General features: G+C 36.5%; 1 protein-coding gene across 5 annotated transcripts in view; it reads left to right on the plus strand.

Moving 5' to 3' along the window:
- FNDC3A (fibronectin type III domain containing 3A) overlaps positions 1-23818 on the plus strand; it is a 173871-nt gene that overhangs the window by 124526 nt on the left and 25527 nt on the right. For all 5 annotated transcript variants that reach the window (XM_059144894.1, XM_059144892.1, XM_059144893.1 and 2 more), the window contains 6 exons: positions 3137-3196; positions 4503-4641; positions 14633-14686; positions 18051-18175; positions 18539-18713; positions 20460-20546. In XM_059144894.1, coding sequence (XP_059000877.1) covers positions 3137-3196; positions 4503-4641; positions 14633-14686; positions 18051-18175; positions 18539-18713; positions 20460-20546 — 640 coding nt within the window. The remainder of the gene's footprint in view (positions 1-3136; positions 3197-4502; positions 4642-14632; positions 14687-18050; positions 18176-18538; positions 18714-20459; positions 20547-23818) is intronic.

Below are 23818 nucleotides of genomic sequence, written 5' to 3' on the forward strand. Positions count from 1 at the left end.
TTAAGTTTGTTATTGATTTATATATTTGGGTGCTCCCAGGTTGGGGGCATAAGTCTTTACAATGTTAGATCTTCTTGATGAATAGACCCCTTAATTATGAATAGACCCCTTCTTCATTTCTTATTACAGTCTTTGGTTCAAAATCTAGTTTGATATAAATTTGGGTACTCCAGCTTTCTTTTGGTGTCCATTAGCATGATAGATGATTCTCCATCCCCTCACTTTGAATCTGCAGCTCTCTTTAGGTTTAAAATGAGTGTCTTGTAGGCAGCATATAGATGACTCTTACTTTTTTATCCATTCTGTTACTGTGTCTTTTGATTGGGAGCATTTAGTCCATTTACATTCAGAGTAATTATTGATAGAAAGGAGTTTAGGTGCTGTTGCATTACTTGTAAAGGTATGGTTCTGATGATGGCCTCTATTGCTTTCTAGACTTTGTTGTTTTTGGTCTTTTTCTCCCTATTCAAAGAGTTTAATACCTCTTGCAGGGCTGGTTTAGTTGTCACGAACTCCTTTTGTTTTTGTTTGTCTGGGAAATCGTTCTATTGTGGATAGACAGCCTTGCTGGATAAAGTATTCTTGGCTTCATTTTTTTTCCCATTCAGCATGTCAGATATATGCTGCCATTCTCTTCTGCCTGCTAAGTTTCTGTGGACAGGTCTGCTGCAACCTTGTATTCCCTTGTAGGTTAAGGACTTTTTTTCCCTCGCTGCTTTCAGGGTTCTTTCCTTGTCTGTGTTTTCATGTGTGTGTGAATTTGACTATGATGTGTCTTAGTCATGGCTGGCTTTTGTTGAATTTAATGCGAGTTCTCTCTGCTTCTTGGGTTTCAATGTCTGTTTCCTTCCTCCAGATTAAGGAACTTTTCAGCTATAATTTGCTCAAATAAAACTTTCTGCCCTTTTTCTTCTTCTTCTGGGACTCCTCTATGATCAAATGTCACTATGTTTTTAAGGAGTCACTGAATACCCTAACTCGACATTCATGATCCTATACCTTTATTTCCTCCTCCTTTTCAGCTTCATTATTTTCCATAATTTTATCTTCTATATCTGTATTCTCTGCTTCATCCATCCTTATTATCATTGCATCCAGTGGATTTTGCCTTTTGGTTATACCATTTTTTATTTTGGCCTGACAGGTTTTTAGTTCTTTTATCTTTGCAGTAAGGGATTCTGTAGTATCTTCTGTGCTTTTCTCAAGCCCAGCTAGTATCCTTATAATTGTTGTTTTAAATTCTTATTCGGGCATCTTATTTATATCTGTATTGATTAAGTCCCTGACTGTTACTTCTTCCTGTTCTTTCTTTTAGGGTGAATTCCTCTGTTTTATCAATTTGGGGGATGATTCTTAGGAAAGCCTCTTTTTCTCCTGCTCCTGAGAGTTAATTGGCTATATTAAGAAGAGGTTAAAAAAGAAAGAAAAAGAAAAAAAATAAGGTTTTATACTCTCTTGGGCCTGGTGATTCAGGAGGTGTTTCAGAGTGTGCACTCTGCAGTTTTGTTTTGGCTGCTGCTTCCTACATGTCAGTCCTCTACAGAATTCTCTTTGCCTGTAGTAGGTGGTATTTGGTAATGGCAGGTTTTAACTAGTGTGTTTTGGTCTGCTTGTTGAAAGAAGCTAGATCCATCCAAAAAAAAAAAAAAGAAAGAAAGAAAGAAACGAGATTCTAGATCCTATTTCCCCTAGAACTGAAGCTTTGCAGCACTCTATGATTAGTAGACTTCGTACATGTGAGGGGTTTGTGCTAGTCTTCTGGCAGATGGTCCTGCTGCACTGATTCTCAGGCGGGCTTGCCCTAGTGGAGATGTACTTGGAGGGTACTGGGGCCTGGGGTGGGGGGCGGTGCTTGGTGTAAGTAGCTCCAGCCTCTACTAGGAGGGCGTTGGGTGGTGCTGTGTTGCTCACTGAAGTTGGTTAGTGCTGATGGGTATGGGGGAAATGGTGTTGCCCTGCTTTCCGACCCATACTGGGGAGTTTGTGTCTGCCACTCTTCAGGGACCCCTCTCAGAAAAGCAGTCACCCCTCTTGTGTTTCAGCTTCTGTCAGATCCCTGCCTTCACCCTGTCTCTCTCAGGTGGCACAGCACCCCCTATGTTTTATCTCAGGCATGGGGCTGGGTTTCAAAACTCCCAATTTTATGGACTCATGCTGATCCTCTGGGGGAGGGTCTTGCCATGCTGTGGCCAGTGCCAGTTTGCCCCAGTAAAGCAGTCCCACAACTGCACAGTGGCTCCGAACTTATGGTAAAGTGCAGCAAAAAGCATCACCAAGGTTTGCTGCCCTCAGCCAGTGTCTGTATTCCCATGTTAGTGAACAGGGATGCACATTGGTGCTGTCAGTTCTTTTGCCCCCAGAGAGGCCATCCACCATTCCCAAATGCATTTCAAAAAAGGGAACTGTTCTTCCCTGTGTGACCCAGGGCATCCTCAGACCACACTGCCCACTCCCAGGTCTCTGCCCTTCTTCCCCACCAGAGCACTGCTAAGTCTGCCAGGCACAACCCCACCAATGGCACAGACTTATCAAACTTAAGACTTTGAGCTCTGCTGCTTATAAAAATTTGCCATAGTCAGCCCCCTTCTTTTTTTAGTCACTGGTGTGGGGGAAGATTTTTTTTCTTGTGCAGACTCCTGCCTGCTGCTTCACTTTTTTGTTTCTTTCTCTCTCTCTCTCCTCTTTCCATGATCAAGGCTCCCGCCCCTCCACAGCACCTACAGCTGTTCTTTCCCCAGATGAACTCTCCACAGCTCTTACCTTCCACAAGGTGGCCATTTTGTTCTCTCGGTCCTCAGTTTAATTTTTTTGTGTGTTTAGAATGATTTGTTATTTATCTAACCTTATTGGAGGGAATAGGCAACTGTAGGAGCCCCTACTCCTCCACCATCTTAACTCCTCTGTGCACCCACTGTTTGGACACCTTTCTGTTTTAAAGTGGTATGGAGGTATATAACTTAAGTTTGGTATATAGTCTTACTACACAAATTCTGTATTGATGGAATCTGAATATGATTACAACTGGTAAAATAAGAAACAGTGTAATTTCATAAACTGCCACAAACTGAAGCGTATATAATGTAAATCCTCTGGAAATTCTTCATCAGACTGTTAAATGTTCCTTTTTTTCCCCCAGAGGAGAAGAAACAAGTGTCACTTTAAATGAACTCAAACCAGCTACAGATTACCATGCAAAGTAAGGAATGTCTACATGTTGTCTTAGTATGATATGATAGAGCATAGGTAGTTTTTTAAATAATTTCATTAAAAGCCTGGAATATAATATAATTATTAATTTGGGGGATTAAAATCATGAATTTGTGGACTTTGGTTTCTCTTTTGGTACAGTTATTAACACGTTGCCCAAAAAAACCAAAAACATTTAACTGAAATGTTATGTTGAAGTGTTAGTTATCCTGTTTATAGGACCTTGGGATTGGAATGAATGTACAGATAATAAGTTTAATATGTCTGCATATTATATGCAAATGGAAAACTCCCCGCTTTTAAAATTTTTGCAGAACAGAAGCATTAATAATTGTTGATTTATAATTAATGTATTTTTACTACATCATGTTTTAGAAAGAGTTTGGGATATTAAATTAAAATTTCACAGCACTGAGGGGTGGCTGGCTGGCTCAATCAGTGGAGCATGCAACTCTTGATCTTGGGGTTGTGAGTTCAAGCCCCACATTGGGTATAGAGATTACTTAAAAATAAAATCTTCTTAGAAAATTCACAACATTTAACTGAGAGGTAACTTAAATACTGTTTTATTCTGCATAGTTCTATTATAATTTACCAACATTTTACATACTAAAGCCTCCCCAGCTAGGACTCATTAATCTATATTTGGTTAGTCACCCCATTTGTGGTTGGGGTTATTCCTATTAAACTATTAAATTAAGTCTTCAATAATATTTTCTGTGGATAAAGCCAAAGTATTGTCCAACTTAGCACTTTCAAACTGTAGGCTGCAACCATTATTAAATGATGAAATTTGGGGGTTATAGTCAGCATTTTTTAATTAAATAATCAAATAAAATAGAATCGATCTGTATATATCCCTTAGGGATAGTTGCAGAATACTTTTCTTTCTTGTGTGTGTTTATGAGCAAGTACATATCATATAGTTGTGATATGTTGTCACAACTTAAGATGTATTTCTTACTTTGTGTTACAGTCAAGAAATAGGATGAAGCCTCTGGTCTATCCTGTATTTTTTTTAAAGAGCCATCTTTTACTTTGACACGGACTTTTTTTTTTCTTTTAAAGACTTTATTTTTAAGTAATCTCTACACCCAACTTGGAGCTTGAAACCCCAGCCTGGAGATCAAGAGTCACATATCTTACCAGCTGAGCTAGCCAGGTGCCCACCCTTGTTTTCTTGATAGAACATTTGGAAGACACTTTACTGATTTGCAAGTACTTAAAGCTGATGCCTATTGAAGGTAGTATACAATTATTCTACTGTTCAAAACTATTTATTTTTATCGCCATAGAGTCCAGGCAGAATACAATTCTATGAAGGGAACTCCTTCAGAAGCTGAAAGCTTTACCACCTTAAGCTGTGAACCTGACATACCTAATCCACCCAGGATAGCCAATCGGACCAAAAATTCACTCACTTTGCAATGGAAGGTAAGAATATTCTTTAGAGTACTTTCCAACTGGACATTTACTCCTTCCTCTCCCCTCCCCAATTTCAGTTGTTCTTGTCTAGAGACAAAAAAGAACTTTAAGGTAACTTGTTCTTGTTCTTTACATACACTAAATCTTAAAATAATACTCTTAATGGTTTTTTCTTACTATGTGTAAATACAGAAGAAAAGACTGGTATATAATTAGCAGTCCTTACAATACTGGACATGGGATGGCATTGAGAGTCTCAGCAGTGCTTCTAAAGTTCATTACAATGCCTTTATATCCTAAATTTTATCATAAAATGAAGTTCATAGTAACTAGACTCATAGTTTTAAAAATATACGGGGGGGCGCCTGGGTGGCTCAGTGGGTTAAGCCTCTGCCTTCAGCTCAGGTCATGATCTCAGTGTCCTGGAATCAAGCCCCACATTGGGTCTGCTCAGCAGGGGCCTGCTTCCCCCCTCTCTCTCTGCCCGTCTCTGTCTACTTGTGATCTTTGTCTGTCAAATAAATAAAATCTTTTAAAAAATTAAAAAAATAAAAATAAAAATATAGGGGGAAAGGAGTCAAGATGGCAGAAGAATAGCAGGCTGAGATGACATCAGGTTGCAGGAATTCAGTTATATAGTTATCAAACCATTCCGAACACCTACAAATCAAACAGGAGATCGAAGAGAAGAAGAGCAGCAATTCTAGATACAGAAAATCAACCACTTTCTGAAAGGAAAGACGTGTGGAGAAGTGAATTTGAACCGACTAGAAGATAGACCAAGAGGGGAGGGATCGGCTCCCAGCAAGCAGTGCAGGAGTGGAACACAAAATCAGAACTTTTAAAAGTGCTCCACTGAGAGACATCACTCCAGAGGCTAAATGGGTCTGGAGCCCTCACGGGGACAGCGTGATCTCAGGTCCCATGGGGTCACAGAAGGATCAGGGTGTCTGAGGGTAGCAGAGCTCGCAGGTATTAGAGCGGGGAAGCCGGCTACAGAGAAGGGAGCTCTGAGGAGTGAGCTCTCTACCTTAAACTATGATCTGTGGCACAGTCAGGCCACTGCTCTTTAAGTAGGGACCCCACAAGTGGCAGATCCAGGGAGAACCCCCTGGAAGAGCAGAGCAGCAGGAATCTGCTGGGTTTGGAGACTCCAAACAGGGCCTTGAGCCAGAGACAGAAGCACTCAATCACGGGCCAGGTGAGCTCGGAGCGCGGCCAGAGACCAGGGAGACAGGAGTGATTGAGCACTTTTCTCCAAGCGTGCACTGAGGAGGGGTCCCCAAGCTCTCGGCTCCTCCATGCCCTAGATTGGGAGGTCGCCATTTTCATTCCCATCCTCCAAAGCTCTATGGAAACCGGAAACTGTTCAGGGAACAAAAGCTCCTGAGAGCAAACCAGAGCAGATTACTTAGTCCAGCCTCTGGCAAGGGCGCAGCAATTCCGCCTCGGGCAGACACTTGAGAATCACTACAACAGGCCCCTCCCCCAGAAAATCCGTAAGAACATCCTTCGGAGACCAAGCTCACTGATCAAGAACAGCGGAACTCCAGAGGAGGGAAAAGCAAAGCATGGAATTCATGGCTTTCTCCTTGTGATTCTTTAGTCTTGCATAGTTAATTAAATTTTTTAAATTTTTTTTTCTTATCCTAATTTGTTTAACTTTTACTCTTTCTTCTTTTAACATTTTTTAACTAGTTTATCTTAGCAATACCTTTCATTAAAGAAAAGCTTCTGGAACCTTTATTATTATAGGCATATTTTATCCTTCATTGTATCTAACTTTATCTTTTGTATACATACAGGGTTTTTTCTTCTAAAAAATTTTGTGATACAACTTCTTATAATAAATCAAAATATACCCTGAATCTAGCACAGGGCTTTGGTCTAGTCCCCAGCCTGAGCAGATTCTCTCTACCTTTTTTTTCTTTCTTTCCTCAACTGACTTACCTTATCAACTCATTTTGTAGAATTTTTATTAAATTTTCATCTTTATAGCCATATTCCATCCCTTCATCATGTTTACCCTTATTTGTATTGTGTGTGTGTGTGTGTGTGTGGAGAGAGAGAGAGATTTTGGGAGGTAGTTTCGTCTAAGAGACCAAAATACACCCAAAATCAAGTGGGTGGCTCTGTTCTATTCACCAGTCTAATATATATATATATATATATGTATATGTATATATATATATATATACATATACATATATATATATTTAATTTTTTATATTTTATATAAAATATATATTTTATATTAAATATATTGTGTTTATATATAAATATACTTATATTTATAACATAAATATAAATAATTATATATTATATTTATATATAATATATATTTTATATATTATACTATTTATATATTTTTATATAAAATATATATATTATATATAATATATATATATATGGGCACTGGTAATATGTCAGCTCTAGAGTTCAGAATGATGATTCTCAAGGTGCTAGCGGGGCTCAAAAAAGTCATGGAAGATATTAGAAAAACCCTGTCTGGAGAAATAAAAACCCTTTCTGGAGAAATAAAAGAAAATAAAATCTAACCAAGCTGAAATCAAAAAAGCCATTAATGAGGTACAATCAAAAATGGAGGCTTTTACTGCTAGGATAAATGAGGCAGAAGAGAGAATTAATGATATAGAAGACCAAATGACAGAGATAAAGAAGCTGAGCAGAAGAGAGACAAACAGCTACTGGACCATGAGGGGAAAAATTGAGAGGTAAGTGATACCATAAGACGAAACAATACTAGAATAATTGGGATTCCAGAAGAAGAAGAGGAAGGCAGAAGGTATATTGGAGAGAATTATAATAGGGGATTTCTGTAATATGGCAAAGGGAAGAAGCATCAAAATCCAGGAGGCACAGAGAATGCCCCTCAAAAATCAATAAGAATAGGTCCACACCCTGTCATCTAGAAGTAAAACTTGCAAGTCTTAGTGACAAGGAGAAAATCCTGAAAGCAGCCCGGGACAAGAAGTCTGTAATATACTATGGTAAAAATACTAGATTGGCAGCAGACTTATCCACAGAGACCTACCAGGCCAGAAAGAACTGGCATGGTATATTCAGAGCACTAAATGAGAAAAACATGCAGTCAAGAATACCCTATCCAGCGAGGCTAGCATTGAAAATAGGAGAGATAAAAAGCTTCTGGAACAAACAAAAACTAAAAGAATTTGTAAACACCAAATCAGGTCTACAGGAAATATTGAAAAGAGTCCTCTAAGCAAAAAGAGAGCCTAAAAGTAGTAGACCAGAAAGGAACAGAGACAATATGTAGTAACAGTCACCTTACGGGCAATACAATGGCACTAAATTCATATCTTTCAATAGTTACCCTGAATGTAAATGGGCTAAATGTCCCAGTCAAAAGACACAGGGTATCAGAATGGGTAAAAAAACAAAACCCATCTATATGCTGTCTACAAGAAACTAATTTTAGACCCAAAGACACCTCCAGATTTAAAGTGAGGGGGTGGAAAACAATTTACCATGCTAATGGACACCAAAAGAAAGCTAGGGTGGTAATCCTTATATCAGATAAATTAGATTTTAAGCCAAAGACTATAATAAGAGATGAGGAAGGACACTATATCATACTTAAAGGATCTGTCCAACAAGAAGATCTAACAGTTTTAAATATCTATGCCCCTAATGTGGGAGCAGCCAACTATATAAACCAATTAATAACAAAATCAAAGAAACACATCAACAATAATACAATAATAGTAGGGGACTTTAACACTCCCCTCACTGAAATGGACAGATCATCCAAGCAAAAGATCAGCAAGGAAATAAAGGCCTTAAATGACACACTGGACCAGATGGACATCACAGATTTATTCAGAACATTCTATCCCAAAGCAACAGAATACAGATTCTTCTGTAGTGCACATTGAACATTCTCCAGAATGTTCTCCTATTCTCGTGAAACTGTTCCAAAAATAGAAATGGAAGGAAAACTTCCAAACTCATTTAATGAGGCCAACATTACCTTGATCCCAAAACAAAAGACCCCATCAAAAAAGAATTAACAGACCAATATCCTTGATGAACACAGATGCAAAAATTCTCACGAAAATACTAGCCAGTCAGATCCAACAGTACCTTAAAAGGATTATTCACCATGACCAAGTGGGATTTATCCTTGGACTGCAAGGTTGGTTCAACATCTGCAAATGAATCAACGGGGTACAATACATTAATAAAAGAAAGAGTAAGAACCATATGATACTCTCAATAGATGCTGAAAAAGCATTTGACAAAGTACAGCATCCTTTCTTGATCAAAACTCTTCAAAGTGTAGTTTTAGCGCGTACACACCTCAATATCATCAGAGCCATCTGTGAAAAACCCACAGCAAATATCATTCTCAGTGGAGAAAAACTGAGAGCTTTTCCGCTAAGGTCAGGAACACGACAGGGATGTCCATTATCACCACTGCTATTCAACATAGTACTAGAAGTCCTAGCCTCAGCAGTCAGACAACAAAAAGAAATTAAAGGCATCCAAATCAGCAAAGAAGAAGTCAAACTATCACTCTGCAGATGATATGATACTTTACATGGAAAATGCAAAAGACTCCACTCCAAATCTGCTAGAACTTGTACAGGAATTCAGTAAAGTGTCAGGATATAAAATCCATGCACAGAAATCCATTGCATTTTTATACACCAACAAGAAGACAGAAGAAAGAGAATTAAAGAATCAGTCCCATTTATAGTTGTACCCAAAACCATAAGATACCTAGGAATAAACCCAGCCAAAGAGGCAAAGAATCTGTACTCAGAAAACTATAAAGTACTCATTAAAGAAATTGAGGAAGACACAAAGAAATGGAAAAATGTTCCATGCTCATGGATTGGAAGAAGAAATCTTGTGAAAATGTCTATGCTACCTAAAGCAATCTACACATTTAATGCAATCCCTACAAAATCCCATCCTTTTTTTTTTTTTTTTCCCAAAGAAATGGAACAAATAATTCTAAAATTTATATGGAAGCAGAAAAGACCTCAAATAGCCAGAGGAATATTGAAAAAGCCAAAGTTGGTGGCATCACAATTCCAGACTTCAGGCTCTGTTACAAAGCTGTCATCATCAAGACAGTATGGTCCTGGCACAAAAACAGACACATAGATTAGTGGAACAGAATAGAGAGCCCAGAAATAAACCCTCAACTCTGTGGTCAACTAATTTTTGACAAAGCAGGAAAGAATGTCCATGGAAAAAAGACAGTCTCTTCAGCAAGTGGTGTTGGGAAAATTGGAGAGCCACATGCAGAAAAATGAAACTGGATCATTCCCTTACACCACACACAAAAATAGACTCTAAATGGATGAAGAACCTCAATGTGAGAAAGGAATCCATCAAAATCCTTGAGGAGAACACAGACAGCAACCTCTTCAACCTCAGCCGCAGCAAGTTCTTCCTAGAAGCATCGCCAAAGGCAAGGGAAGCAAGGGCAAAAATGAACTATTGGGACTAGTATCCAAAATCTATAAAGAACTTATCAAACTCAACATCCAAAGAACAAATAATCCAATCAAGGAATGGTCAGAGGGCATAAACAGACACTTCTGCAAAAAAGACATCCAGATGGCCAACAGACACATGAAAAAGTGCTCCATACCACTTGGCATCAGGGAAATACAAATCAAAACCACAATGAGATATCTCACACAAGTCAGAATGGCTAAAATGAACAAGTCAGGGAATGACAGATGCTGGCGAGGATGCGGAGAAAGAGGAACCCTCTTGCACTAGTGGTTGGAATGCAAGCTGGTGCAACTACTCTGGAAAACAGCATGGAGGTTCCTCAAAAAGTTGAAAATAGAGCTACCCTATGACCTAGCAATTGCACTGCTGGGTATTTACCCTAAAGATACAAATGTAGTGATCCAAAGGGGCACATGCACCCGAATGTTTATAGCAATTTATATGTCCACAATAGCCAAACTATGGAGAGAACCTAGATGTCCATCAACAGATGAATGGGTAAAGAAGAGGTGGTATATATGTATATAATGGAGTACTATGCAGCCATCAAAAGAAATGAAATCTTGCCATTTGTGATGACATGGATGGGACTAGAGGGTATTATGCTGAGTGAAATAAGTCAGTCAGAGAAAGACAATTATCATATGATCTCTCTGATATGAAGAATTTGAGAGGCAATGTGGGGGATTTGGAGGGTCAGGAAAAAAGGAAACAAGATGGGATCAGGACAAACCATAGGAGACTCTTAATCTCACAAAACAAACTGAGGGTTGCATGGGGGAGGTGGGTAGGAAGAGGGTGGTTGGGTTATGGACATTGGGGAGGGTATGTGCTATGGTGAATGCTGTGAAGTATGTAAACCGGCGATTTACAGAACTGTACCCCTAGGGCTAATAATACATTATATGTTAATTTTATATATATATATATTATTTTAAGGAATATTCCATTAAATACTCTATTTTATAGTAATATAATTTTATAATACTCTGTATTAAATACTCTCTATTTTAATAGAATAATAGAAGAGAATAATAGATTTGCTAACATGTAAATTTTTTGTGCCCAGCTGCACAAGAAGATATGATGAAATAGACAGGCACCACAGATAGAATCGATAATTCACATAGCACAGACAGCATTGTCACTGGGAGACATGAATTACTGAAATGATCTATGGTCTTTGTAAATTTCTGAACAAATGAAATACAGCCTTTCTCATATTGCAGAGTAGTTACATTTTGGGAAAATCCTATAACTTAAAACTATAGAAAAAATACCTTGTAAAATGGAATTAGATTCTAGGCTCTGATAATTTTAAACATATATTTCAACCTACATGGATGTCAAAGAGGACATTCAAAAGTTCTAGAGAAAAGGGGTGCCTGGGTGGCTCAGTGGGTTAAGCCACTGCCTTCGGTTCAGGTCATGATCTCAGGTCCTGGGATCGAGTCCCACATTGGGCTCTCTGCTCAGCAGGGAGCCTGCTTCCTCCTCTCTCTCTCTGCCTGCCTCTCTGCCTACTTGTGATCTCTCTCTGTCAAATAAATAAATAAAATCTTTTAAAAAAAAAAAAAAAAAGTTCTAGAGAAAGAAAAATTCTTCATTGTATTGATTTTCCCACACTGTGCAGAATTGATAGCATCCTTGATCCCCACTTGTAAAAAGCAGCCTTTACTCTCCCTGCCATTATTGTGATAATCAGAAACACCCCCAACAAAATTTCTAAACATGCCCTAGAAGGGAGTATCAACCCTCCTAGCAACTGTTGATTTATAGTAAGAAAATAACTACCAGTCTTGATTTAATTATCTACTCTTACCCCAAGAGCAAAACTCAGGGCTAGCTTTCTTTCTGAAAACTTGTTTGGGTCTTACTAGTCCCTTGTTAGATGCTTTATGCAGTTAAAAAGTACTGTTAGCACATGTAAATCAGACAAGTATGTACATACATACATTTTTGTTTGTGATAAGTATGACTAATTTTATTTCATGTCACTTAGAGTAGCATTTTATTGGTAGGGCAGTTAGGGTAGTAGCCTGGTGCCTTTCATGTAGGTTCATTCTTCAGTAGGGTACTGCTATTTATTCTGAAGATAAAATAACATTGAATTTTGAAATTTGCCTTTAACAATAGTCCAGCCAGTCTGCGTAAGATGTAAAAAGTGCCCTTATGCCCTAGGTCTCTCATCAGGTTACCCAGGCTTATACTCTTCAAGAAATAGACTTGTATGTGCATAGTAATAGCACAATTGGGGAAAGAGAGAATCATTTGTACTGGTACTGGGGATAGTATTGTATGCCTGGAGTTGTTGGGAGGATTATCAGATAATACCTATATAGCCCATAGCATAGTGCCTGGACCATAATAAACATAGTACCTATTGTTGCTATGTAATGTTAAAATTGAGGAAAACTGGCTTAGTGTAGTTTATGACTTAAATATCAGATCTTTTGACTCTGTTGCCTCATATAATCTGAATATATTACTTGGGGGTTAACGTGGCATCAAAATCATGGCATGGGTGGAATGTGAGGTAGCAGCTTGAGAGAAATATATCAGCTGACATTGTTTAGAGTTGCCAGTGCATGGTGATGATAAAAAGCTAACTGAACTTGGTCTTCTATTCTCTTATAATTACTAATACCTACCAGACCTCCTGTTGCTCAGCTTCTGGAATATTGCTGGGTAGGAACACTGGTTTTGTGTCTGAGTAAATTCAGCTCTGTTCTCTTAATGATTGAGTGATCTGGGGCAACTTATTTGGATTCTTTAAAGCTTCCATTTCCTCTTTTGTATAGTTTGGATAATAATACTACAAAGAGTTGGTTTGAAGATCAAATGAGATAAGGTAAAAACACTTTACACCTAATAGTTTCCCCTCTAACTTGGAGAAATGGTCACAGGTTGTTGAAGGTGTCACCATAGCCATGCTTCTTCCAGGGAGTTGAAGAGAATCCATTTCCTTGACTTGGAAAGCCTCACAAAATAAAGTAGAAAAAATTAAGGAAAATAAATGTGCAACCTTAGCAGCTAGACCAGAGCAATCTGGAGGCATTAATCGTGGGGAAATATATTTTTATACCACACACTTCTTGCTGAGATTTTTAATCTTCTCTGCCTTGGGATTCTCGTCCTTTGCTCTGTAAGAGTTGAATTTCCCAAGGTTTCTTTTTCTGCCCCATCCATACTGTAGTTACTTTGAATTGCCACATCTGCAACTTACATAGCAAATTTCAGTATGTTCACCACTTAAAAATTATAATTTAAAAAAATTTTTAAACACAAGATCTTTGTTAATGGTCAACAAATAATTTGGACCTCCGTGTTATAAAAAGTTCTTTATTAAAAAGTTGACCATTCTTGATTGCTCTTAACATGGTTCGCAATGGGGGTGCCTGGGTGGTTCAGTCAGCTAAACATCTGCCTTCACTTAAGGCAGACCTGCCATCTCAGGCCATGATCCTAGAGTCCAGGGACTGAGACCCACATCAGGATCCCTGCTCAGTGGAGAGTCTGCTTCCCCCTCTCCTCTGCCCTTCTTCCCCACTCATGCTTACTCTCTGTCACTCCCTCTCTCAAATAAATAAATAAAATCTTTTTAAAAATAAATGGTTGGCAATACTATATAAAAACCAAATAAGAGTCCAGAGAATTCCTATAATTCTCTGGAGAACAATTTTAAAAGTTAAGATTATTTAATTTTTATAAAAGGAGTCTTAGAGTCAGTTGTCTTCAAATGGATGAAGCTATTATAAGGAGAGTAGTGATCCATTGTTCTGCGTCTAAAGTGAGAATAAAGAGGAAGCAAGTTGAAATGGTAGAAAATTCAAGTAGAAATAAGGTTGAAATTCTTGAGTTCTAGAGTGATTAAATACTAGAATAAAATGTTAAGGGAGACAAATTTTCACCACTGAAGATTAACAGATTGTTGAATGAGCAATATTAGGTAATGGGCACATTGTATCTAGAAGCAAAGATCCAGACAGTGTGACCTCTTGAAATTATTCTAAGCTCCCTGATTGTTTCCTTCTCTGGTGTATCTCACAGTACTACTTATAGATTATAAAGTGAGTTTTAATGAAAATAACAGGGTCAATCCTAGGAACTTAAAGCTGATAAAAACCTTCTGACAAAAGACAAAGTGATTTTTTAAATGGATTAAAAAGTTAAGATGGTTCTTGCTTCAGGAAGTTGTTCAGTGTTCAGAAAAACTTGAATAAACTCTGCTTTGTTTTCTTACCTTGCATTTAAAGGGATTGTGGGGTTATATAATACATATATATCTGTATTCCCTGTGCAGTTTTTCCAGAGTTAAGCCACAGAGAACATCTACAACACAATAGATTGCTCAGATTAGATTCTCACAGTATCTTTTACAAAAGTTCTAATAATTTGTGCGCTCTCTTTCTCTCTCTCTCTTTTCTTTTTTTTTTTTTTTTTTTTTTTTTTTTTTTTTTTTTTTTTTTTTTGTTATTTCTTTTAGGCACCTAGTGACAATGGTTCTAAAATCCAAAGCTTTATTTTAGAATGGGATGAGGTAAGTAAATTGGATCTTTTAAATTAGGGGGAATTTATGTGTATTTATCCTCAAGCAGAAATAATTTGTTTTAATAGTTTTTTTCCTCTTTAAAAACATTATGAATGCTGGGGCGCCTGGGTGGCTCAGTGGGTTAGGCCGCTGCCTTCGGCTCGGGTCGTGGTCTCGGGGTCCTGGGATCGAGTCCCGCATCGGGCTCTCTCTGGGAGCCTGCTTCCTCCTCTCTCTCTCTCTGCCCACTTGTGATTTCTCTCTGTCAAATAAATGAAATCTTTTAAAAAAAAAAAAAAAAAAAAAACATTATGAATGCTTTTAGTGTGGTACATGAGCGAATTAATGATGTTCCTAGAAAACATTACTGACTGGACCTCCCTATTTTGTTTTATTTTTTGTTTTTGACTTAAACCCCTCAAAGTTCTCACTTGGGTAATTATCTTGATGAAGGAAATATTTTTTTTCACTTCAGCCTTAAAAGCAAGTATAATTTTTTACTATGGCTACTTTAACACATTTCTACAAACCTGATAGTTCAAAACAACATACTCATTCTCCTATATTTCCGGAAGGTAGAAATCCAGTATGACTCTCACTGGGCCAAAATCAAGCTTTAACCATGCTTCTTCTAGGAATTCTAGAAAAGAATCCATTCTCCTAACTTTTCTAGCTTCTGGAGGCTCTCTTCATTACTTTGTCATTACCATGAACACATGGCCTCATCAGATAGCCTTTTCTGCCCTTCCTGCCGTTATCACATGGCCTTTTTCCTCTTCTGTCTTCACATCTTTTTCACTCTAAAAAGGACATTTGTAATTCCATTTAAGGTCCACCTAGATAATACAGGATAATCTCTCCATCTCAAGAGCTTTAACTTAATAACATCTGTACAGTCCCTGAATAGAGTAACATTCACAGGGTCTACGGTTTAGGACTTGGATATCTTTGTGGGCCATTATTCAGCCTACCACAGCAAGCACACTGAGCTCTGTTATGCAGTACTTCATTTTACTATCATTTATTACATTCTCTCTTTGCCTACTGCTTATACCATAGCTAAGAGGTGTGGCCAGAGGGTATAGAAGAAATTCCATTGATAATCTGGGAATTCAGCAGTATGTAGGCATACCTTGAAGATATTGTGGTTCCAGCCAACCACAATAAAGCAAATATCTCAAAGCAAGTCGCATGAATTTTTTTGGTTTCCCAATGCATATAAAAGTTATATACCACACAGTATTTGTAGTCTGTTAAAGGTACAATGGCCTTGTCTTTTTTTTAAAAAATGTACATACCTGATTTTAAAAATACTTTGTTGTCACTGAAAAAATTAAATTTAAAAAAATACTTTGTTGCTAAAAATGCTAACCATCATCTGAGCTTTCAGTGAGTCATAATCTTTTTGCTAGTGGAGGGTCTTACCTCGATGTTGATGGCTGCAGGCTGCTGAGGGTATGGTGCTTGCTGAAAGTTGGGGTGCCTTCAGCAGCTTCTTGAAAAAATAAGACAACGGTGAAGTTTGCTGCATCAGTTGACTCTTCTTTCATGAACCATTTCTCTGTAACATGTGATGTTGTTTGATAACATTTTACCAACACTAAAACTTCTTTCACAACCGGAGTCAGTCCCCCGAAACCCCGCTGCTACTCTGTCAACTAAATTTATGTAAAATTCTAAATCCTTTGTTGTCATTTCAACAGTCTTCACAGCACCTTCACCAAGAGTAGATTCCCTCTCAAGAAACCACTTTCCTTGCACATTTTTAAGAAGCAACTCTTCATCCACTTAAGTTTTATCATGAGATTGCAGCAATTCAGTCACATCTTCAGGCTTCACTTCTAATTCTAGTTCTCTTGCTGTTTCCACCACATCTGCTGTTATTTCCTCTGTTGAAGTCTTGGAACCCACAAAATCATCCATGAGGGTTGGAATCCACTTCTGCTGAACTCCTGTTAATGTTGATATGTTGGCCTCTTCCATGAATCACCATAACAAATACAATAATATGAAAAAATTTGAAATATTACAAGAACTACCAAAACATGACACAGAGTCGCAAAGTTAGCAAATGCTGTTGAAGAAATGGCACCAGTAGAACTGTTTGATGGCAGGGTTTCCACAAACCAGACTTTGTAAAAAACACTGTCAGCAAAGCACAGTAAAATGAAGTGCAATAAAACAAGGTATGCCTATATTAAAAGAGTAATGAGGCACAAACAATTAGATTTTATGCCAGAAGTTTTAAGAGAATTTAGAATTAGGAAATCTATCATAGTAATTTAGAAGAAAAAAAAATATGTTGATAAATTATGAAAAGATATTTGATAAAATTTAGCACTTAATTAAAACTCAAATTAGGAAAGGAAGATAATTCCTTATCTGATAGTTATTTTTGTATTAAGTGAAGTACCATCACTAAACAATAAAAGCATTTCTAGTCAAGGCTGAAACAAGTCAAAGTTGTCAGTCATTCCCACCTTAATGTTAATGAAGTATGTTTTGGAACATACAGGTACAGCCAAATAATGGCTGGGCTGGGGGGCAAAATTATTATTATATAGAGATGATACAATTTTCTGTTTAGACAACTTAATAGAATCAACTGTAAACACCATTAAATCAGGAAAGTGTAGTAAAGCAGCCAGATAGAGATTGAAGGTTTTCTTTGAAGAAGTCACCCTAAAACCACCGTTTACCTCTACCAACACAGTAGGGAAGAGTGGATGGAGAATAAGAAATGTGTCTATTTTATGTAGCATCCTAAACTTCTAACATTCTTTAGTTGTCCTGAGTTGTCCTGAGCTGCAGACTTCTCTCTCCCATTCTCTTTGCCTATAATCGGGTTTTTCTCTCTGCTTATATTCTGTTACTGTTAAACCTAGGCAGTTGTGTTTCCAGAATCTTTATTTTATAGGATGTTAGCAGCTATTAAGGTGGAGGTTTGGGAATCACTTAGGGACCTTAAAACTGTGTAGAACTTTTCATAGATTGAGAACACTGCTAGTTGTATATATCAAAGATTACCCTATTTCTGCTATTACTAGTCCCCTCATAGAGATTGTAGGGTCTAGACATGGAAAGAACTTCTTTTATTAAACCCAGACATTTAGCATCAGTTAAAACAGGGTACTTAGTTCAAGAAGGTAGATACAGAGATACCTAGTTTGTAAATTCTGCATTTAATGAACAGTAAGTACCATTTAAAAGATGTAGGTTATCTCTACTTTCTTTTGAGATCCATGATTCATGTAACAAAATGACTTTTAATGTATACCAGCTCATATGTAGTTATTCATCAAGCAGGAACTTTGTGGATTTATCTTTTTACAGTAATGTACATGATATATAATAATCAGCCAATTTTTTTTAGGGAAAAGGAAATGGAGAATTTTGTCAGTGTTATATGGGCTTACAGAAGCAATTTAAAATTACTAAACTGTCACCAGCAATGGGTTGTAAATTTAGACTGTCAGCCAAAAATGAGTATGGCACAAGGTAAGATACATTTTAATGCAAATATATTATTTAGTCACTTCACTTAATATAAATTATGCAGAATCCAAATTATCCACTAAAAATTCTGCTTTAGTTTATGTTGGTATAGTAAAGATGGATTAACTATCATAGCAAAAGCTGTAAGAGAAGATGTTAGTTACATAAACTACAGTTTTAAAAGTGTATTAGTAAATACACTTTTAGGTTCTGATCTGATAACCATGAAAATATTATCAACTCCAAGACATTATAATTAGTTATCAAAAATTGTCACTTTCAGAAAATGTCATTTATCAGATTGAATTCTTTAGCTATAAAAACAGCTCTTTTTCATTCATTCTTAAAAACGATTTGTTTCAACAGTGGTTTTAGTGAAGAAGTCTTATATTACACTTCAGGCTGTGCCCCTTCCATGCCAGCAAGTCCTGTATTAACTAAGGCTGGTGTTACTTGGTTATCCTTACAATGGAGTAAGCCCTCAGGAACACCATCAGATGAAGGAATTTCTTACATTTTAGAGATGGAGGAAGAAACTTCAGTAAGTATAAATATATATTTTAAGTAGTGTTTAAAACCTATTTCAGGTAACATCAATCCTTATAAATAAGTAAATAGTGCCACAGTAGTTAGATCCTTTCCCAGATCCTTGAGTCCTTGGTGTTGGTTATTATTTAGGAGGAACTGGGAATGAGGAAGAACTCAGTCTTGTCTTGTCTTTTCTTGATGTGTGGGAGGGAGTTTTGTTTTTTTGTTTGTTTGTATATATTTGCGCCAGGAACAGTATAGACTGCATTCTTAAATATATATGTTTTAGGGAAAATATATATTCTTAAATATATATGTTTTAGGGAAAATAAAGGGGGGGAAGATCACCACAGCCTTTCAGCCTAAGCAGCTCTAAAAAATAAGGAAATAATATGTCCACCTTTTCCAGCTGTGTTCATACACTGCTTTCTCAAACACCACAGAAGATATGAAGAGCATCACATGACATTATATAGTGCCACCAGAATCAGGTTTCCAGTGGTTTGTCTTCTATGAGCTAAAACGTAACTAACGTGAGTTAGGGTTTCTTCTATTAATTCTACATAGTTTCATAGCTTTTTCAGAGCTACTTTATTTTTTTTAATCAAATTTGTTTATTTTCAGCATAACAGTATTCATTATTTTTTCACCACACCCAGTGCTCCATGCAATCCATGCCCTCTATAATACCCACCACCTGGTACCCCAACCTCCCACCCCCCCGCCACTTCAGACCCCTCAGATTGTTTTTCAGAGTCCATAGTCTCTCATGATTCACCTCCCCTTCCAATTTCCCCCAGCTTTCCCCCCCCCAGCTTTAAAGCAATTTGAGTGAAAAATACATTGGTCCACTCACAGCTATATACCCAAGAGAACTTGAAAACACATGTTTATACAGAAATTTGTATGTGAATGTTCATAGCATTATTCATAATACCCAAAAAGTGGAAACAACCCAGATGTCCATTAATTATTGAATGGATAAACAAAGTGTGATATATCCATACAGTGGAGTATCATTGAACCATATAAAGGAACGGAATTAGTCATGACATGAATGAACATGAATACACAGAAAGTATATTAGTTTATTAGAAAGTATATTAGTGAATGAGAAAAGAGGGGAAGTGACTGCTAACCAAAAAGTAAAGTACAGGCTTCATTGTAGAATTAGGATTCGATGATAATTGTATAATGAATACAATATAAATGATTGAATTTCATACTTTGAATGGGAATTTTACAGAATGTGAATTATATATCAACTTTTAAAAATAACAATGGGAAAGTAGTGAAGCATTGTCCCTGGAGCTATGAATAGCAATCCAGTACCTAAGTGACATGCCTTCCTGCCAGCACAGCCAACCATTTATCTATTTACTTAAACACAGAGCAAGTTAAGTATGTCAAATGGTTATAACTCTGTTTAGTTCTTACAACATCTGTGTAGGAAAGTCTATTAGTTTTAGAGATATGCTTACTGATGGTGATGTTACCATTGACTGACTTTACCTTCACCACAAAGATCTTCTCTTGGTTACTATATTTATGGAGTTCTCCATCCCCCTACAAACATTCATTAGCATTTATGGATCTGTCCATTCAAAATAGAAGTATCAAGGTGAGTATTACACTTAAGAGAGCATTAATCACCTGGTACACAGTAGAAGATGAAGACGACCTAGGTGTTTTTACATGTTTGTTATTCCCCATATTTCTGCTGCTAAACATCTAAGAAAGACTTATTTTCACTTTCCAGGGATATGGTTTTAAGCCTAAATATGATGGAGAAGATCTTGCTTACACAGTAAAGAATCTCAGACGTAGTACAAAGTATAAATTTAAGGTAAGCTTTGAAAGCCCATATAAAATTTGTCATTCTTGTTGTTCCTGTTGTCTTAAAGCTAAGTATACACCTCACTCCTTGATTTTAAATCTAAAATAGTTTCAGGCTTGGGGAGCCTGGATGGCTCAGTCAGTTGGGCATCCAAATCTTGATTTTGGCTCAGGTCATGATAACGGGATTGTGAGATCAAGCCCCGCATCAGGCTCTTTGCACTGGATGTGGAGCCTACTTAGGGTTCTCACTCTCCCTCTGCCTCTCCCCACTCATGGTCAGTCACTGCACTCAAAAAAACATAAAAAGTTAAAATAGTTTTGACTTTTCTAATGAGCATTACTGCTGTATTACTGTGTAACATTGTCAAACTATATATATTTAAATTCAAATCAGTTTTGATGTTTTATGGAACTTTTATTTGTATAACGTGAGCAAACATCTTCTAAAATGTGGATGTTGTTAAACACATTCAGAATGTGCTTTTTTTGTTAGCAATATCTGAAAAAGTAATGCTTTTATTTTCTAAGTACATTATATCAAGTGGTACATAATTTCATTTTGTCTCATTACTGATATTCACTTGATGAAGGTTATTTTTACCATGTTTCTTCACCGTAAGGTTTTCCTTTTCCCTTTCTAGTAATAGCATTTTCTAAATACTATGTAAACATCTTGGTTTTTGTCAGACTTTCACGTACTAGTTTTAACATCCATTGATAATACCTGCCTGAGTCCATTATTACTGATCAATAGTTGCCAAGTAGCAACTAAGATAAAATTAAATAAAATAAAAATAAAATTTTTCAATTTTATTATGCCTTCTACATTTATTATTTGGCATTATACTATAAAGAAAAGCTTTCTTTTCTCATTTATGTAAATATGAACTCCTGGATTCCTGTTTACTGAGTGGGCTGTTTTTGTTATTATGATTGTCAATTGTGAGACTCAGATTGTTTCAGATTTAGGAGCCCTTGGGGCTGGCTTTCAGATCCTTTTGAAATGTGCCCCCCATCATTCTTTGAAACCTTTCCTTTCTGGCACATGCTATTCCAGTCTCATCTTGTACTTTCCCTTCTTTAGCCTTGAGATTGTTTTGTTTCTCAAAGCACTTGGGTCCTTTCAATAGACAATGGTATTTATAAGCCAAAATCTGGGAAGTAAGTATACTTATTGCTATAACAGTTTTACTACTCCTGGACACCCTCTCAGTGGACTGAGCTATGAGCTATGTGTGTGTACATGCACATACAAAATTTGTATGCACAAACACATTTACATCTGTATTTCTACATATATATATCTATTTTTTAAACCATGAGTTTACACACGTACCTCCGATCTTAATCCAATACTACAGGTTAATTCTGGTTTAACCTGTAGTATTGGATTAAGAGATTCCAGAAATTCTTTCTTTCATAGTATAGCATCCATTCTCAGGATATTTTTTAACTCTGACTTGATCAGGGATATACATTGCTATTTCTTAGAGACAGTGCTTGAATTAGTCAATATACCAATTAATATAAGCCAGCCTACATTTTTGTGCCCAAGTTTTTCTAAAAATACAAGATGCTTATTAGTTAATACATTCAACATTCGAATTTTCTTCTCAGTACTTGTTTAATCAAATCATTTCAAATAAATGATAGAAGCTACTGTAAATTGTTTTCACTATTAAAAAGCAAAGATAAATTTTATCCCTTGAGAACCTTAAAAAATTTTTAAGCATGAGATTTGATTACGAAGAGCATAATAATTATATTTATTATGCTTTGTCTTATATATCAGCTTCATTTTTAAAACTTACGATAACACTGAGTGATTTTAATTTTTTCCAAATAGAGTTTTCATATTTTTACAAGATTTATGAAATACTTAAGAAGTAAGTACATTCATTCAGTTTTCCTCTTAGGATGATGTTGGATTGTATTTTGCTTCAGTAATGATTATTGTTATGATTATTCAGTAATGATTAGAAAATGATTAACATTTTCTAAGGGGAAATGTTAAGACCTTTATAATTTGGTAAGTTTATTAAAATTCTTAGAATTCTACTATCCTGTAACACCATGGTATTATTTCCACATAGAGACAAAAATGTTATGTATACATATAAGGGAGTAAATTTCTTATGATCCACTATTTTAAAAAATTACAGATTTTTATTTAAAATTGTTTCACTGTGGCAGTCACATTCAGATTGCAGGGTATACAGTCAGAATCTCCAAGGAGACAGTAGGCTTTTACAAAAAGTACCCCCAAGTAACTAGAGAGGGTATAGGAAAACAATGTCTCTAAACAAACTCTTAACAAATCACTGGCTTATAGGAAGGGATTATATAAAACCTTATTAAATAATAAATCGTAAGAGTGATAACCAAGAATAGTAGTTCCCCAAGTGTGATCACCAGACCATTGTATCAGCATCACCTGGGAACTTGTTAGAAATGTAAATTTTCTGGCCCCCTCAGTTCTGTTGAATCAAAAATTCTGGGATAAGACTTAGCAGTCTGTGTTTCAGCACTGTCCAAGTAATTCTGAGGCTTACTGAAATTTGAGAACCACTGATCTAAAGGGGGAAAAAAATAGAAAATGATGACTATGTGGTCTTCTAGAAGCTTGGACATTTTGAATCTGCTTGTGCTGGGTGCCAGCTGACAGGCTTTTGAATCATTAAATCCTATTGCTGTCTCAGACTTTGTTTTCTATTTTGACATTGCAGACTCCTCTTACAAGCAAAACATATCAAAATAAACTGTTAACACTAAAGAAATCTTAGACTACTAAGCAAAAGCTTAGAAAATACTATAAATCTATAATCCTATAGTCCAGTCCAAAATACTATAATCCAGAAAACAATGACTAGATAGTATATTACTGATTGTAAAGAAGTAATGATATAATTAACATAAAATTGTAATATGACCAAGTTTGCCAAATGCCAAGAGTTCTAGTTTCTACACTACAGACAATCCTAGGACACTCAAAATACTAAAACAAAATTGGAACAATGTAAAAATTTAAAGGACAAAAGAAAAATTAAAATTAAAATTTAAAGCATAAGAAAGCAGCCAAAATTCTTAAAATCAGTTAAAATTCAGAATGGTTAACAAGTGTACAATGCTGACTCTATCAAATGGTTCATTAGAAGCTAGCTGAGACCTGTTGTCCAAATTTAAAATGATAATAATTATTAATAATTATAATATTTCTTATTAAAGGCTTCAGAAGCTAGTGGCCACTCATTATGACTCTGGGCCAGTAGAAGGCCGATT

The sequence above is a fragment of the Mustela lutreola genome, chromosome 13 (assembly GCF_030435805.1).
Source record: "Mustela lutreola isolate mMusLut2 chromosome 13, mMusLut2.pri, whole genome shotgun sequence".
NCBI lineage: Eukaryota > Metazoa > Chordata > Mammalia > Carnivora > Mustelidae > Mustela > Mustela lutreola.